The 17,604-nt window shown below is 40.3% G+C and overlaps 1 protein-coding gene across 1 annotated transcript in view; it reads left to right on the forward strand.

Moving 5' to 3' along the window:
* STARD9 (StAR related lipid transfer domain containing 9) overlaps nt 1-17,604 on the forward strand; it is a 127,017-nt gene that overhangs the window by 61,730 nt on the left and 47,683 nt on the right. Inside the window, 5 exon segments of the mRNA XM_060002350.1 lie at nt 165-197; nt 287-348; nt 2,443-2,555; nt 13,625-13,694; nt 15,126-15,198. Of these exon segments, the coding sequence (XP_059858333.1) occupies nt 165-197; nt 287-348; nt 2,443-2,555; nt 13,625-13,694; nt 15,126-15,198 (351 nt within the window).

The raw sequence follows: 17,604 nt of genomic DNA on the forward strand, positions 1-17,604 counted from the left end.
TGAGAGCATTGGCAAATAGAGTGTTCCACATACCGCCGGGGAAACTGCCTGAAGTGAAGCGGCTAGCACAAGGAGCCCATCCCTGCTGAGGGTGGGCCCTGGGTGTTGGGGGGAGAGCATCACCGTGAGTGAACAGTAATGCTTTCTTCTCTTCTGTTCTCCAGGCCTCTGTTGGGCTGACACCACGGATATGTGAGGTATAGACTCTCTTTTGATTGGATCCCCTCAAAGTAGGTCTTCTTTGTACACTCCCTTCAGTGAAACTCCAATCCTCTGGTTTGTGCAGGGTCTCTTTGTCAGGGAGGAAAACTGTGCCCCACTGCCTTCCTCCTGCAGAATAAAAGTAAGGTAAGAACCTGTCTGTCTCTGCAGCCTGAAGTGTTTCTGTTTCCACTCCAGAGCTGTCCTCTCCACTTCCATAGTCGCCCAGAGGAATGGAGAAAAGCCACAGCAGAAATACCTTGCAGTACAAGATGAAAAACTTACTTAGGTTTTAGGTTGTAGGAAACTTAGTTCCTATCCTCAGGCTTAACAAACTGGTGTCTCCTGTGGACCAGCTTCCCCTGGCTAGCTGGTTTCCTTTCCTTTATTTTCTGTACAGTTTCATACTAGCTTTTGGGATTTCTGTTCCAGCCCCTCCTGGGTTGTTCTCCAGGTCAGTAGTTCCCAAACTCTAGTTCCTAGACTAGTGCTAGGAATAGAACGTCACCCCAACGTGACGTTTTAACCAGTCTGAACTGTAAATGTTGGTGGAAGGTTACCAATTGCCCTTAATTCTCTGTATTCTTTTTTGCTTTTGTTTTTGGTGTTCAATGTCCTTGTTTAAAAACATGAGACAGGGCTTCCCTGGTGGCGCAGTGGTTGAGAGTCCGCCTGCCGATATGGGGCACGCGGGTTCGTGCCCCGGTCCAGGAGGATCCCGCGTGCCGCAGAGCGGCTGGGCCCGTGGGCCATGGCCGCTGGGCCTGCGCGTCCGGAGCCTGTGCTCCACAACGGGAGAGGCCACAGCGGTCAGAGGCCTGCGTACCGCAAAAAAAAAAAAAAAAAAAAAAAAAAGACACATAATTCACATACCATAAAATTCACACTTTTAAAGAATATATTTCAATGATTTTTCTTTTTGATATTTACAAGTTGTTCAACCATCATCACTATCTAATTACATAACATTTTCATTACCCTAAAAAGAATAACTGTCTGTCTGGGGTTTTTCTGTTTTGTTTTTTATAAATTTATTTATTTATTTTTGGCTGCGTTGGGTCTTTGTTGCTGTGTGCGGTCTTTCTCTAGTTGCAGCGAGCAGGGGCTACTCTTCATTGCAGTGCACGAGCTTCTCATTGCTGTGGCTTCTCGTTGCAGAGCACGGGCTCTAGGTGCGCAGGCTTCAGTAGTTGTGGCTCGCAGGCTGTAGAGCAGAGGCTCAGTAGTTGCTCTGCGGCATGTGGGATCTTCCCGGACCAGGGCTTGAACCCGTGTCCCCTGTATTGGCAGGCGGATTCTTAACCGCTGCGCCACCAGGGAAGCCCAACTATATGTTTTTAAAATTAAATGATTGTGAACACTATTTTTACATTTTTTAAGTTTATGAAGTAAAAATTTGCAAACCTCTATGTGTATAAACTTATACATATATGTTAGGTGTTCTGTTGTCCATGAAATCTGGGAACCACTATTCTAAGAGATATCTGAAGTTCCTGTGTCCAAATATGAGAAGATTAAGGAGAAAAATTTAATAAGCAGAGTGTGCAGAGAGCAGCTTTGAACTGGAGCCTTTTTTCTGACTGCTGGCTCCACAGGCAAGCGTCTGTGTTTCAGTGAGGAAGACCTTTCTGTGAGAAGTCTGCTTTCTTATTTAACAAAATATTTACTGATTTTAATTAAGAATTGTAGCTGTGTTATTATTTTAAAAAGGCATAAAATGCCAGTAGATACCAATGAGACAGCATGTCTTAAACAGAATCCCAGTGTATAAGACAGGTAAAATGAGAATTCTGCTACTTAAATTAGGGGTGGGGAGCAGACCCTTCTCACTTAGCTTCCTGTGTTGCTCAGCATGGCCCTTGAGATGCCTTCAGTGAATAATAGAGCTCAAAGATCACATTTGAAAACCACTTCAAGAAACATGCTTGTAGACTCTATGCTATGGGGGCCTGATCGAGGCACAGGCTGGTGGCAGCCTAAACCCATGGCTGAAATAGCCTCTTGAAGGCTAAACTTGAATCAGCACTGACACTGTAAACCTGAAACTGTGGAGTAATGACAGCCAATGCTCAAAACCCTATTGTACACATGCAGAACGAGACTCAAGGGGGAAACCTGGCGTGACCAAGGTCTTAGACTGTCAGAGCTAGAACTAGAACTAGGACCTTCTGATTCTTGGCTTAGTGTTTTTCCCACATTTTTTCAAGATCTAATTATATGCCTTTTTCTACATGTCTCTAGCTTCCTGGAAATCTATAATGAACGAGTGCGGGATCTGCTGAAACAGTCTGATCAAAAAAAGACCTATAATCTGCGGGTCAGGGAGCACCCAGAGATGGGGCCCTATGTACAAGGTGAGCTACTGTGGTCCTGGAGGTCTGAAACTAAACTGAAGCCTAGGAAGCTCTCCTGACGGTTGCTGATTCATTCAACAAACGTATAATGAATACTTACTATGTGCCAGCTACTGGTATTAGATGCCAAATAGGTACCAATAAGTAGAAAAGGCAGTCTTGCCCTCCCAGGCAAAGTTATACTCTTGTGGGGGTGAGTCAGAAAACAAGCACTACTTACAGTTGTAATAAAGGCTAATAAAAAGATAAATAGATACAGTGATGGCAAAGAACACTGGGTGGTGTAGGCAACCCATCTGCATAGTATGGTCAGGAAAGCTTCCCTGAGGAGGTAACATTTTAAGCTGAACCTGGAGTGGATACAGGAGCCAGTTGTGTGAAGAATGGCGTAGCAAGAGGAAGAGTGTTTCGGGTTGAGGGAGCGGCATGGGCTAGAGCCCTGAGTGAAGGGCTTGGTGGTGTCAAGGGGGCCAGTGTGTCTAAAGCATGGGGAGTGAGGGGGAAAGTGACATGGAATAGGGCTGGGTCTGTGGTGCCAGGTCCAGCAGGGCTGGGACTGATTCCCAGGTCATCCAGTCTCCTTTTCGGGGCACTTTCTGTTCCAGTGGTGGTGATAGTCAGGGACAAGGGGAGATGTCAGACATGGAGCAGGGTCTACTTGCTGTTTCCTCATCAAGCACTGATACTTGGTGTTTGGTTCCATCTGTCTTATTCCATTAGGCTGAATCTTGCTATTAAGTAGAAACCGTTGGGTTCTTTTGTGGGGGAAGCTTATTTAAATCTTGACAAGGAGAGGGACATGAAAGATCAAGAGCTGGTCTCTTCTCTGATCAGGGCATGGCTAATGGCTGACTCAGTAGGTGTGCCAGTCACTGATTCTGCTGAGTCTTTTCCCAAATGTTCCATCGTAATTGGCAGCCTGGAAGCAATGATGAAAATACTGTTTACTTTGCCAGGAGCCAGTTGGAGATTCCTCTGTAAAACTCTGTGGATATATATTTCTGTGTAAAACAGTAATTTGAAGGCAGACCATGAGTGGATGCAGTAGTGCCACAGTTTCTCATATTTTAATTTATTTTTATCTTAATGTGCTTTTTGGGTGTGGGGGGCGGGTAGGGGGAGTAACTAGAGGAGACCTCAGATGTAGTCCCGATGTCTTCGTTGCACAGAAGATGAAATGAAGTCTGGAAGAAGTTAAGGGATGTTCCCAAAGTTGCACAGCCGGTTGGGGCAGGGTTGGAACTGGGAACCTTTTCTAGGACTGGAAGAGAAGAATGGGACAGAATCCTGTACCTGGAGGAGACCTATGATCATAGGTTCTTTGATTGGCATAGTACCTGAAACCCTGAGAATTCACGCAGGGTGGTACAGCTTGGGTCATATACCCAGCGACAGGATCAGACTTAAATCTCAGGGCTCTTTTGGATACCTTCATGAGTGAACCCTTGTGGAGAGGAAGGATGCTTGGTAAGAAATAATTCTAAACCAGCAAAAAGTCTCTTAGGTCCTTTGGGTTACATGTTTCTTAAAGTTGGTCTGGACTTTCTCAAATCATTACAAATACAGGTGGACATTTCTCTTATTTCCTAGTAAAGGAGCCATGAGCTCACATAGTATAGAGCCAGCCTTGGAAGCCGAGACCCTAAATAGTCACTCTGAACTTATTCCCATTACTACCCTCTGATGGCATTACAGCAAACTTTTTATTTTTAAAAATGTTTGCTTTCTTTATTCATTTAGTATTTATATTACCTGCCAGTCTGTCTGTCTATCTTTCTCTATCTTCGGCTCATATATTCTGTGAATACGATTCCAAAGCAGAAAGTGGTTTCTGCTTTGAAACCAATTCTACAGGAATTTATTGAGTACTTGCTGGATGCCTATACTATTCAGGTTGCCATGGGGAAATATGAAAGATACAAGGCCTTTAAAGAACTTGCAGTTCCAGTTTAGAACTATAAGCCTGAACTTGATAGCTGCCTAAATCCAAGAAAAGAAAAGGGGTAGCCTCTTACTTTTCGTTAAAGTTTATGAATTAGATGACAGATTAAGTTGAAATCTGAAATGTACAGGGCCCTGCCCAAAGCACACGTAAAAGTCCAATGGTTACAGGGTCTAAAGTGATATTTAAGTGAGACAAAGGCACTATCATATTTTTGCTTTGGTCTTTATCTTAATATACAGGGATGGGTACAAAGCAGGAGGTTGTTGGAAGAGGGTAGTTGGGACTCTGAAAAAAATTATTTTGTATTTTCTTTATACTCATTCTGCACATAACAGGAGTATTTTTGTGTGTTTGTTTTTTTAATTCTTACACCTTTTTTTCCTTGCCTTTCTACACTGACTAGGACCTCTAGTACCATATGAAATAAGAGTGGTAACAGTATTTAGTTTTGTTCCCAGGGGAAAGCTTCAACATTTTACTATGGTGTTTGCAGTAGCATTTGTTGTTAATAGATACTCTTTATCACACACTTCTCAAACTATCTGTGAGGAAGGACTGGTTTTTAAAAAAATTTCCAATCCATGGCAAACAAATACTTTGATAAAATAAAGATGAATTACTAGAAAAAAAAGAAAAAGACATCTTAGTTATAAGCCCAAATTCTTCTTTATTAGATTCAAAAGATATAAAATTTATAATATTGTTGTAAAGGTTTCTGTACCTGTCTCATCGCACATCAGTAACTGTTTGAGAACTGGCTCCAGTCTGTGCAGCAGCTTTGAGAAGCACTGCCTTAGCAGGTTAAGGGAATTCTCTTTTTTATCTTAGTTTTCTAAGAGTTTTTATTTTTATTTTATTTTATTTTTTCGGTACGCAGGCCTCTCACTGTTATGGCCTCTCCCATTGCGGAGCACAGGCTCCGGACGTGCAGGCTCAGCAGCCATGGCTCACGGGCCCAGCCGCTCCGCGGCATGTGGGATCTTCCCGGACCGGGGCACGAACCCGTGTCCCCTGCATTGGCAGGCGGACTCTCAACCACTGCGCCACCAGGGAAGCCCAAGAGTTTTTATTTTTTAATTTTGAAACAAACTTTTGAAAAAGTTGCAAATATAGTATAAAGAACTTTTTTTATTTTTACATTTTTTAAATTTTTGGCTGCATTGGGTCTTCGTTGCTGTACGCGGGCTTTCTCTCGTTGCGGCGAGCGGGGGCTACTCTTTGTCACGGTGCACGGGCTTCTCACTGCGGTGGCTTCTCTTGTTGTGGAGCATGGGCTCTAGGCGTACGCACTTCAGTAGTTGTGGCACGAGGGTTCAGTAGTTGTGGCTCGCAGGCTCTCGAGCGCGGGCTCAGCAGTTGTGGCGCATGGGCTTAGTTGCTCCGCGGCATGTGGGATCTTCCCCGACCTGGGTTCGAACCCATGTTCCATGCATTGGCAGGTGGATTCTTAACCACTGCGCCACCAGGGAAGTCCCTAAAGAACTTTTTAACTTGAACCATTTGAGAGTAAATTGCCAACCTAATGACCCTTACCCCCGATTATTTTAGGGTGTTTTTCTTTCAAACAAGAATGTTCTCCTGTATAGTTACAACACAGCCATCCAAATCAGGAAATTAACTTTGATGCATTGCTACCATCTGATCCTTAGAACCCTTTTAAGTTTCACTAATTGTCCCAGTAGTTGTCCATTTGAGAGTTAAGGGTTGCCTTTGGTTAGGGTGTCTCTCTAGTGTTCTCCAGTCTGGAAGGCTTCTTGGTCTCCCTTGACTGTCATGAACTTGATACCATTAAGTGGTGCACAATTTTGATATGTCCCATTACTCATGATTTTTAATTTCCTCACTTAAGGTCATATCTGCCAGGCTTCTTCACTCTGAAATTGCTGTTTCCCTTTTGTAATCAACAAGTGTTTTTTGTGGGTGCGGTCCTGTGAAACTATGTGTGTGTCCTATCCTCATCTGACATTCAGTTTATTTATGTTGGCATAGACTCATGGTTTCTTATTTTATTGAATGAGTCACCTTCTGTTACTGCTATTTTTTATTTTGATGCTCCAATTATTCCAGATTTAGCCAATGGAATCCACTTCAGGTGTGTTCCTGTGACATTTTGGCATATCACCATCATTCTTTGAGCACTTCCTTGCTTTCTGACAGGAGATGTTTGAGGTTCATCTGCTTTCCCTCCCTCAGTCTTTGAATCAGCCGTTTCTCCCAGGAGCCCTGGTTCTTCTTTTTCTTTTTTTATTTGTAGTATAGTTGATTTACAATGTTGTGTTAATTTCTGCTGTACAGCAAAGTGCTTCAGCTATACATATATATACATTCTTTTTTTAATATTCTTTTCCATTTTTGTTTGTCTCAGGATATTGAATATAGTTCCCTGTGCTAGACAGTAGGACCTTGTTGTTTATCTATTCTATATGTAATCTGGTCCTTTTTATTGGAGAAAAGTTTTTGGAAGCCAAGATCTAAGTTCTAGGTATGCTCATTGCTTTTGAGATGCTGCAACTCCTAGTCCTTCTGAGTGGACGGAGCTAATATATGTTCACACCAGTACTTCCAACTGCAGTCCAACACAGCAGGGTTCATTCTGGATTTCTCCCTTTCCAGATTTGTAATTCCTTTATCCAAGGGTGGAAATGCTTCTTTGATCGGTCCCTCCACCCCCATGTGTAATTAGTCTCGTCATTGCTGTCCTCTCTCTTATGCGGATGCCCGCCTCACCTGGCTGTGCCTCTCACCACAGGAAGCCATGCTCACTGTGCCTGCATTCCAGCGCTCCGTGCAGGGCTGCCTGTCCCCACCCCTCACTGTGCAGGTACCTTCCATACCCCTCTTGGTCTTGGTATTCTTTTGCTGGGCCACCTCCTCACGCCAACTTAGAAATCTTGTTCCGCTGCCAGTGCCTCTGTGGGGATGCCTTTCTCTCCTTGTTGGGCCTCTGACTTCTCACGGCAGGCTGCCCCCACACATGGGTAGCCTGCTCACCTTCCCCGGGCTCCCATGCCCTGCACTGGGCTGCCTCCGTGGAGACGCTCTGCTCAGCCCATCAGGCTCTGACTTTCTGTGCTGGGCTGCCACCCGTGTCATCCCCTCCTCACCCCACTCTCAACGCCAGGCCTTCCCTCTGTGGGGACGCCCTCCTTATTCTTCTCAGGCTTTTCACCCTGACGTGGTTGCCTGCCTTGCTCTGCTCCACGTAAGGACTTTAGGACTAAATTGTTCACGAAAGGGAAATGGAAGGGGTTCTAGGAATTTTTTTAAAAACATAAACAGCCATTGAATTTTTAAAAAATACTTATTTATTTATTTATTTTGGCTGCGTCAGGTCTTAGTTGTGGCATGCAGGATCTTCCGTTGCAGCAGCTGGGCTCTTTGTTGTGGTGCATGGGCTTCTCTCTAGTTGTGGCACGTGGGCTCCAGAGCGTCCGCGGGCTCAGTAGTTGCAGCGCGTGAGCTCCAGAGCACGTGGGCTCTGTAGCTGTGGCATGTGGGCTCTGTAGTTGCAGCATGCAGGCTCTCTAGTTGTGGCACGTGGGCTCAGTAGTTGCAGCACGCAGACTTAGTTGCCCCGCGGCATGTGGGATCTTAGTTCCCTGACCAGGGATTGAACCCCATCCCCTGCATTGGAAGGCGGATTCTTAACCACTGGACCACCAGGGAAGTCCCTGAATTTTTTTTTAATATTTGCTTTATATATGCTTGTCTATATTGTATGATTTGTGTCCTTTGTCCTGTTAATAAGGTGAATTACACTGATTTTTGAATGCTATAGCAGTCTTGCATTCCTAGCATAGACCCAAGTTACCTGTGATATATTTTCCTTTGTATATACTGCGGAATTTGGATTTCCAGTGTTTTGTTGGGAGTTGTTGCATGTATGTTCAAGATTCAAGAGTGAAATTCTCCTCTAATCATCATCTTCCTTGTCTTGTTTTTCTTCCTCCTCCTCTTCTCTTCTTTATCCTTCTCTGATTCTCCATTTTCCTTCATCAGGGTTAAGTATAAAGGTTACGTTTGTTTCCTAAAATGAGTTGAGAGATGCTGCCTCTTTCTATTTTCTGAAAGACTTCTTGTAAGATTGGGGTTATTCCTCCTTAAATATTTGGTGGAATTTGCTGGCAAAGCCTTCTGAGTCTGGAGGATTTTTTGATGAGAAGGTTTAAGATTATAGATTTGATTTCTTTCAAATATTCTATTTTTTATTGCACCAATTTTTGGTAAATTGTATTTTTCTAAAAAATCCACTTCCTCTAAATGTAAGACATGTATCTGCATAAAGAGTAATATCTTCTTACACTTTATGTGTAAGATGACTCTTTAAATGTAGGATCTCTTTTTTCATTCCTAACTGGTTATCTATCCCTTGTCTCTTTTTTCTTGTTCAAATTAAGGACTTATTAATTTTATTTGTCTTTTCAAAAATTCAGCTTTTGGTTTTGTGGCTTCCCTCCACTGTAAGTTTATTTTGTATTTATTAATTTCTGTTCATATTTTTGTTATTTTATTCAGCCTTTCCTTGAGTCTAATTTGCTGATTTTTTAACCTTTGTAAGTAGATGCTTAGCTTGTCGATTTTCATCCTTTTTTCTTTCCTAATATATTTATTTACAGCTATAAATTTTTCTGTAAATACAACTTTAGCTGCACTGCACACATTTTAATGTGTAGTATTTTTATCATTATTTAGTTTAAAATTGTATGTAATTTTCATAATGATTTCTTTTTTGACCCATGGGTTATTTAGAATTGCATTTCTTAATTTTCAAATATTTGGAGATTTTATAGTTCTATTTTATTATAGGTATCTACTTTAATAGAATGGCATTCAATGAACACTCTATATGATTTCATTTAAAAAATATATATGTATAACAATTTGGTTTGTGGCCTAGCATATGGCTAAGTTTTGTAAATTTTCCATGTGTTCTTAAAAATAATTATGCAGTAGTTGGGTACAGCATTTATAGAATACTATTTGTCAAGTTTGTTATTTGCATTGCTTAAACCTTCTATAACCCTATTGATTTTTTTTTTGCTTGTTTTATGAGATAATAAGAAAGGCTAGTTAAAATTTCCTGTTATGACTATGAATGTCTTTTTCTCCTTTTAATCCCAGCAATTTTTGTTTTATATATTTTGAGACTGTTATTATGTACATACAAAATTAGAATTATTAAATCCTCTTGATGAATGCTTCTCCCGTTTTGAAGGATCCCTCTTTATCTCTAATAATGCTTTGCCGTGAAGTCTACTCTGCTTTGTCAGGAATTACTATAACTACTGTAGCTTTCTTTTGGTTAGTGTTGGCATTTTAATCTTTTTTATACTTTCTCCCTTTCTATATCCATATGTTTTAGATGTGTGTTTTTTTTTTTAAATAAAATATTTGGCTTTTGCTTTGTTTTATCTAGCATCACAATTTTGGTCTTGTAATTTGAGCATACTTCAAGCATATTTTGGTCTGTTTATTTTTAATATAATTACTAATTTTATTTGGGTTTAATTCTGTTACATTGTGTTTTCTCTTTACATTGTTTTATGTTCCTTTTTCTCTACTTTCATGATTTTTGAGTTGGTTAATTTTTAAAATTATCCCATATTTCTCCTCTTTTAGCTTACTGTTTACACATTGTCTTATTATTTTAGTAGTCATTGTAGAGATTACAGCATGGGTCATTGACTTATCAAAGTCTAATATTGTGGTCTAAACTTTTTTTTAAATCTCTTACCTTCTGTCTGGTATTTTCCTTCAGCTAAAAAATAATCTTTAGTATTTCCTCTAGTGTGGGTCTGCTGCTTACAAATTCTCTTGGTTTTCAGTTGATTGAAAATAACTTTATTTCTTCTTTATTCTTAAAGGAGAAGTTCACTAAGTATAGAATTTTAAGTTGGTGGTTATTTTCTTTCAGCAATTAAAAATTATTCCACTGACTTCTGCCTTCCATTGTTTCTGTTGAGATGTTATCTTAGTAATTCCTTTAAGGTTTTTCTCTTTGTCTTTGGCTTTTAACGGTTTAGCATGAAGTGCCGAGGGATAGATTTTTTTTTTTAATTGTGTCAGGCTTCCTGAATCTGTGGTTTTATATCTTTTTTTGCAGACATTTCTAAGCCATTACTTCTAACATTGCTTTTACCCCACTCTCTCCTTCTGGAGCTCCAATTACAGGTGTGTTATATATACTTTATGATTCTTACCCTGTCTTATATAATGCTTTGTATCTTTTGGCTCTCTGTGCTTTTATTTTGGTTGTATGTTTCTGACATATGTTCCTGTTCACTAATTGTTTTTTTTACTTTTTTATAAATTTATTTATTTTATTTATTTAGTTTTGGCTGCATGGGGTCTTCGTTGCTGCGCATGGGCTTTCTCTAGTTGCAGCGAGCGGGTGCTACTCTTGGTTGCAGTGTGTGGGCTTCTTGTTGCAGTGGCTTCTCTTGTTGCGGAGCACGGGCTCTAAGTGTGCGGGCTTCAGTAGTTGTGGCACGTGGGCTCAGTAGTTCTGGCTCGCGGGCTCTAGAGCGCAGGCTCAGTAGTTGTGGCACATGGGCTTAGTTGCTCCACGGCATGTGGGATCTTCCCGGACCAGGGCTCGAACCTGTGTCCCCTGCGTTGGCAGGCAGGTTCTTAACCACTTCACCACCAGGGAAGCCCTCACTAATTGTTTTTTAAGCTATGTCTAACCTGCTGTTAAACTTAGATACTTAGATGAGAAACTTAGATGAGTTCTTTTTTTCACTTACAGTAGTTCTTACTTCCCAAATCTACATTTGATCTTTTTATTATAGTTTCCAATTTTCTCTGAGATTTTATAATCTTGTCTTTAGCCCCTTGAAAATAGTAAGCACAGTTACTTTAAAGTTACTGTAACTCCAATATCTGGATCTTTCTTAGGTCTCTTTCTATTCCCTATTATTTTTGCTGGTTTTCATTTATGTTGTCAGGTCTACTTATGTGTCTGGTTTGTTATAATTTTGTGCCAGACAGTATTTGCTAAATTGCTTATAGAAGTCATTTGTAGGTCTAGAACAGTGATATCTGCCAGTACAGAAGACTTTTATTTATTTGTGCCAGGTTCCTGCACACATTAGTGATTCAGAATCACATCAGTCCAATTTAAGGACTGAGAATGTTCAAAGCTGAGCTGTAATCCCTTCAGAGGCTATTTACTTCTAATTCAACCTTATTCCTGTGTTTTAACCCTTTGGGTTTCCAACCCAAAGATGTGGTGTGCCATAGGGCCCACTCCAGGTGGGCTGTGGACTGCAGTCTGTGTCTCCCTAGACCTGTGAGTTTGTCAAGAGAACTGCTGTCAGCCACTTCTCCTCAAGGTTTGGCAAATGCTCTCAGAGGAGAAGCGTCCCCAAATGCCGGCCTTATCTCTGTGGACTTCCATCCTCCCCCAGTATATAGCCTGGAAATTTTTCACTGTCTCATCATCCCTCTGTGCCTTCACACTGATCTTTTATATTTTGTCCAGCTGTTTCTAATAGTCTTTAGCAGAAGGATTGGTTTATATTATGTAATTTGCCATTACAGAAAGCAGAAGTTCTCTATCCTTGGTTATTTTTTTATTTTTATTTTTTTGGCTGCGCCGGGTCTTAGTTGCAGCACACAGGATCTTTGTTGAGGCATGCAGGGTCTTTTAGTTGCAGCATGTGGACTTCTTAGTTGTGACATGCAGACTTCTTAGTTGTGGCATACGAACTCTTGGTTGCGGCATGCATGTGGGATCTAGTTCCCTGACCAAGGATCAAACCCGCACAGAGTCTTACCCACTGAACCACCAGGAAAGTCCCTATCCTTGGTTAAATTTTTAAAATTCTTTTTATTATAGAGAATTTTGAACATTTTGAACAAAAATAGACTAGTATAGTGTACCCCCATTTCACAGTAACCCATAACCCAATAACCCTTTGCAAATTCTGCCCTGTCCACATTCCTGTCCACATTCTATATTATTCTGAGGCAAATTCCAGATGTCACATCAATTCGTCTAAATATTTTAGTATGTAGCCCTAAAAGATAAGGTATGTCTTTTTAAAAAATCATACCCACAACTATTATCACATCTAAATAATAGTAATAATTCCTTGATATAAAAAATCCAGGGCTTCCCTGGTGGTGCAGTGGTTAAGAGTCCGCCTGCCGATGCAGGGGACGTGGGTTTGTGCCCCAGTCTGGGAAGATCCCACATGCCACGGAGCGGCTGGGCCCGTGAGCCATGGCCGCTGAGCCTGCGCGTCCGGAGCCTGTGCTCCACAACAGAAGAGGCCACAACAGTGAGAGGCCCGCGTACCGCAAAAAAAAAAAAAAAAATCCAGTCAGTGTTCAAGTTACTTTGCTAATTTTTAGTGTAAGTGTATTCAGCTCATCAGCCCATAAATTTACTTTGGTTCCTGAATCTCTAATACAGAGATCCTCTAGCACAGTTGTGAAGGCCTTTTTTGACTTGGTGGGTAACCAGCCATAAAGATTTACTTTCATGCCCTTAAGCTCTCTTTACCTATCTAAAGCCTGCCCATTCCACAGTGGCTAAATTCAAGTCTCACTTCCCCCATGGAGCTTTCCCTGACCACTCCTCTGATCTCCTCAGCATTTATTATCTTTCTAGTCCTGTGGCACTTGGCCATATTATCTTGTATCATAAAACTTCTCATGATTGTAAACTGTGGGAGGATAAGGACATGTGTACTGTATGGTTTGTATGTCAAACCGAGTCCGCCATTTTGTGGGGCACGTAGCCCTCGTCTGCCTCAGGAATTTTGTGAGGGCCAAATGAGGTAATTTATGAGAACTTTTCTTATAACCTATATAGCAAAATTGTAAGGAATTGTTATTGCTATTCTTTTCATTGTTGTTAGCATAACCGCTACATGAATTCTAGACTATAATGTCTGTGTGGGCAGAGACCTATGTTCCCAGAGAGACTGTCACAATGCCTGACAGTAGGCTTCCAATAAATATTTGTTGACTTAATTTATTATCTGAATTAAGTTGTTCCCTCATTCTTATCTGTCAACTGATATGAAATAGGATGATAAATTTAATTACCTACAGGAAAAGGTTAAATTTTGCCAAAAATTTTTAATGTCTTTTTTCCTCCTTGCAAATTGGATAGGTTTATCTCAACACGTAGTTACCAGCTATAAGCAAGTAATTCAGCTCTTGGAGGAGGGAATAGCAAACAGGTAACAGGTTTGTTTGTCCTTGTCATTCTTTCAGTCTCATTCTTATTTCCTGTGTTCTCATCCCCCTTCACAGTGTGTACTCTCTCTGCAGCTCCCCACATCCACAATCAGCAGGCCTTTCTCAGAACAGAAGTGTACCCAGTGCAGGGGGCAGTGGCTGAGATCTAGTGCTCTTCTCACTAGTGGTGGAACTGGAGTTTGTTTTGGGTATAATAATATTAGGCAGTTAGCCCAGAGTATTACTCTATGCTTTGTCTTATAATACACGACTTCTGCTGTTTTTCATCAAAGAACAGATTCTTGCCTGCACTGTCCTCTCCTTGATAGAGGTGATATACTTTAATATAGTTTATATATAGTTTAAAATGTTTCAGAAAACCATTTTTCTTCTAGTTTTGCATACTGTAAAGGTTACTCAAAAACAGACTGTTTTGAATCTGCTATGAAATACTATTGACTCTCCTGAAACCTATTGTAAATTGTGATAATACTCTATTTTTAGTTACTATGAAATACCCAGAATGTTATTTTACACCCCCAACATAGCCTTTTTTACCTGAAAAAGAAAATTGGGGGGATTTAGAGTCTTCTGCGTACCCTATTAATAACACGTCTGAGCTCACTGAACATAAAGGAAGAAATTTAAATTTAACATTCTGTTCCTTGGCTTTCGTGGAACTGTTCTGGAGGCACTTGCTTCATGTCTTCAGGGTACCCTGAGCTCCTTGATCTTTAAGTGTCAGGCCTTACCTTGTCCTTCTTATCCTTGAATAAATCAGCCTCTAGGTTTTGACTCTTTTCTTCAATTCTGTAACTCCTCTGAGAACAGAAGTCAATGAGTTGGTCTTAAACTGAGGCAAGATTGACTTAGATTTAGATGAAGGGAAGACTCTTCTGACTTTAAGGGTCAAGACTGGAATGAATCTTTCAGGGAGCCTATGAATTCTACCTGGCTTAAGCATGATGTTCATGTAATTCAAGATCTCATTTTAGCCCTTTCTGGCACTATAAGGTTAATATTCTGTGTTTAATCATGACTTACTTTCTCTGTCTTTGAGCCTTCTTCTCCAGCAAGCTCTCTACGTCCATTTGTCTTATTTAAATGGGTCTGTTTTAGGGATATTCTTACAGGTTGATGACTCTTTAGTATCACGCTTTCAACTCTGAGTTTTAACTTCTATTGCTTAAAAAAAGTTCTAATTGTGGTTTAATATGAAGCTACACTCGCTTTTATTCTTAGATATCAGGACCTAGAGCACTGCTCCTGCCCTCTTGGGGCCACTCTCCTAACAATAACAGACTAAATAACGTGTGTTTCATGATCCTCACTTGTGAACCTCAGCACTAACATCTCTTGTGTTCCCCTTGGATCCTTAAAGATCAACGTGCATAAACAATCCTTGTCCTAATTTTCTTCCCTTATATACACAGAATCACAGCAGCAACGCATGTTCATGAGGCCAGCAGCAGATCCCATGCCATCTTCACTATCTACTATACGCAGGTTGGTTACCACTTATATTTGCTTAGATTTCTTCCTTTCATTGTCCCTTTTGACTGATTTCCTGTCTTCCTTCCTATTTCTTTTTCTTTCTTCCTACCTTTCCCTTTATAGGTCCTCTGATATGACCTAACATTATAAGTAGGACCTACACACAGTCTACTAAGCTACACACTCAGAAAGCGTAGAGGCATTTCATAAAGACTAATCAAAATGTCTTTGACCTACATTTTACTTTTAACATTTCAAAGTACTTTAATATCTATATGATCAGTCTGGGCATTTAAAAAGAAAATAAACATTAAAATTAAAAAGTAGGGACTTCCCTGGTGTGGCTCAGTGGTTAAGAATCCGCCTGCTAATGCAGGGGACATGGGTTCGAGCCCTGGTCTGGGAAGATCCTACATGCCACGGAACAACTAAGCCCATGTGCCACAACTACTGAGCCTGCACTCTAGAGTCCATGAGCCACAACTACTGAGCCTGCGTGCCACAACTACTGAAGCCCGCCTGCCTAGCGCCCATGCTCCACAACAAGAGAAGCCACTGCAATGAGAAGCCTGCGCACCACAATGAGGAGTAGTCCCTGCTCACTACAACTAGGGAAAGCCCACATGCAGCAGCAAAGACCCAAAGCAGCCAAAAATAAATTAATTAATTAAAAAAAAAAAGAAACTGACTCTAAGGGCTCCACATGTTGGATTCCGCATACAAAGACTTCCAAGCAACTAATATAAATACATTCCAAGAGCTGAAGGAAACCATGTTTTAAAGAATTAAAGGAAAACATGATGATAATGACTCTAGGGAATTTCAATAAAATGATAGAAATTATTTTAAAAGGGGGAATTCTGGAAATGTACAATAACAGAAATGAAAAAATCACTAATGGGACTCAAGTGCTGATTTGAGATGGCAGAAGAATTAGTGAAGTTGAAGATAGACAAATAGAAATCATCCAATTTGAAGAAGAGTAACTGAAGGAAAATGAACAGAGCTGCACAGACCTGTGGGGCATCAGGTGTGTCAACATAAGTGTAATGGGAATCCCAGAAAGAAAGAAGAGAAAATAGGCATAAGAAAAAATTGAAAAATAATGGCCAAAAACAATTGCCAAATTTGTTGAAAGTCTTTAGTGTACACTTTATTCAAAAATTAACTCATACTGGATCGTAGGCACTAATGTGAAACCTAAAATAATTAAACTCATAGAAAATAACATGGGAGAACATTTGTGACCTTGGATTAGGCAAAGTTTTTTTAGATATGGCACTAAAAACAAATTGAACAAAAGAACAAATTGAAATTTGGAATTGGTCAAAATTTTAAACTTCTGCTCTTCAAAAGACACTATTAAGAGAATAAAAAGAAAAGCCACAGGGAGAATTTATTTGTAAAACATATGTCAGATAAAAGACTTGTATCCAGAATATATACAGAACTCTCTAAACTCAATAATAAAACAACTCAAAAAAAATGGTTAGAAATTTTGAACTGATACTTAGCTAGAGAAAATATACAGATGGCAATTAAGCACTTGAAAAGATGCAAACATCATTAATTATTAGAGGAATGCAAGTTAACACCAAATGAACTATCACTACTCACCTTTTAAAATAGCTAAAATTAAAAAGAATTATTATACTAAATATTGGCAAGATTGTAGGAGCTGGAGTTCTCATACACTATACTACTGGTACAACAACTTTGAAAAAGAATTTAATAGTTTCTTTAAAAATTAAACATATACCTACCATATGATTCAGCCATTGTGCTAGGTATTTTCCCAAGAGAAAAGAAATCATATGTCCACACAAAGACTTGTACACAAATATTCATAGCAGCTTTATTTGTAATTGCTCAAAGCTGGAAACAACCCAAATGTCCATCAAGAGGTGAATAGATAAACCATGGTACATTCATACACTGGAATACTACTCAGCGATAAAATTGAACTTTTGACACATGCCTCAACCTGGATGAATCTCAAAATAATTATGCACAGTGAAAGAAGCCAGACATTGTATGACTCATCTGTGTGAAATGTCCTGAGAAGACAAATTTATAGAGATTGAAAATTGAGTGGTGACCTAGGGCTGGAGATGGCAATGGAGACTGATTGCAAACAGACTCGGAATTTGGGGAGTTATTGGAAATATTTTAAAACTGGATTTTAGTGATGGATGCACAACATTAAAATTAAGCAACAACAACAAAAACCCCATATTGAATTTTTTTAAAAAAAGGAAAGGTGGTTTTGCTCTTGAGGGCTGGATGCCCCTGGATAGAACAGAGAGAGGCAGAGTCCTGCCCAGCAAGTTAACAGGCTGTGACTCTGGTTAACAAGAGACAAAGCCCCATCATCCGCTCCTCCAAACCTACTATGGATCTCTACTGATGGGTCAGAGC

The sequence above is a fragment of the Delphinus delphis genome, chromosome 2, assembly GCF_949987515.2.
Source record: "Delphinus delphis chromosome 2, mDelDel1.2, whole genome shotgun sequence".
Lineage (NCBI taxonomy): Eukaryota > Metazoa > Chordata > Mammalia > Artiodactyla > Delphinidae > Delphinus > Delphinus delphis.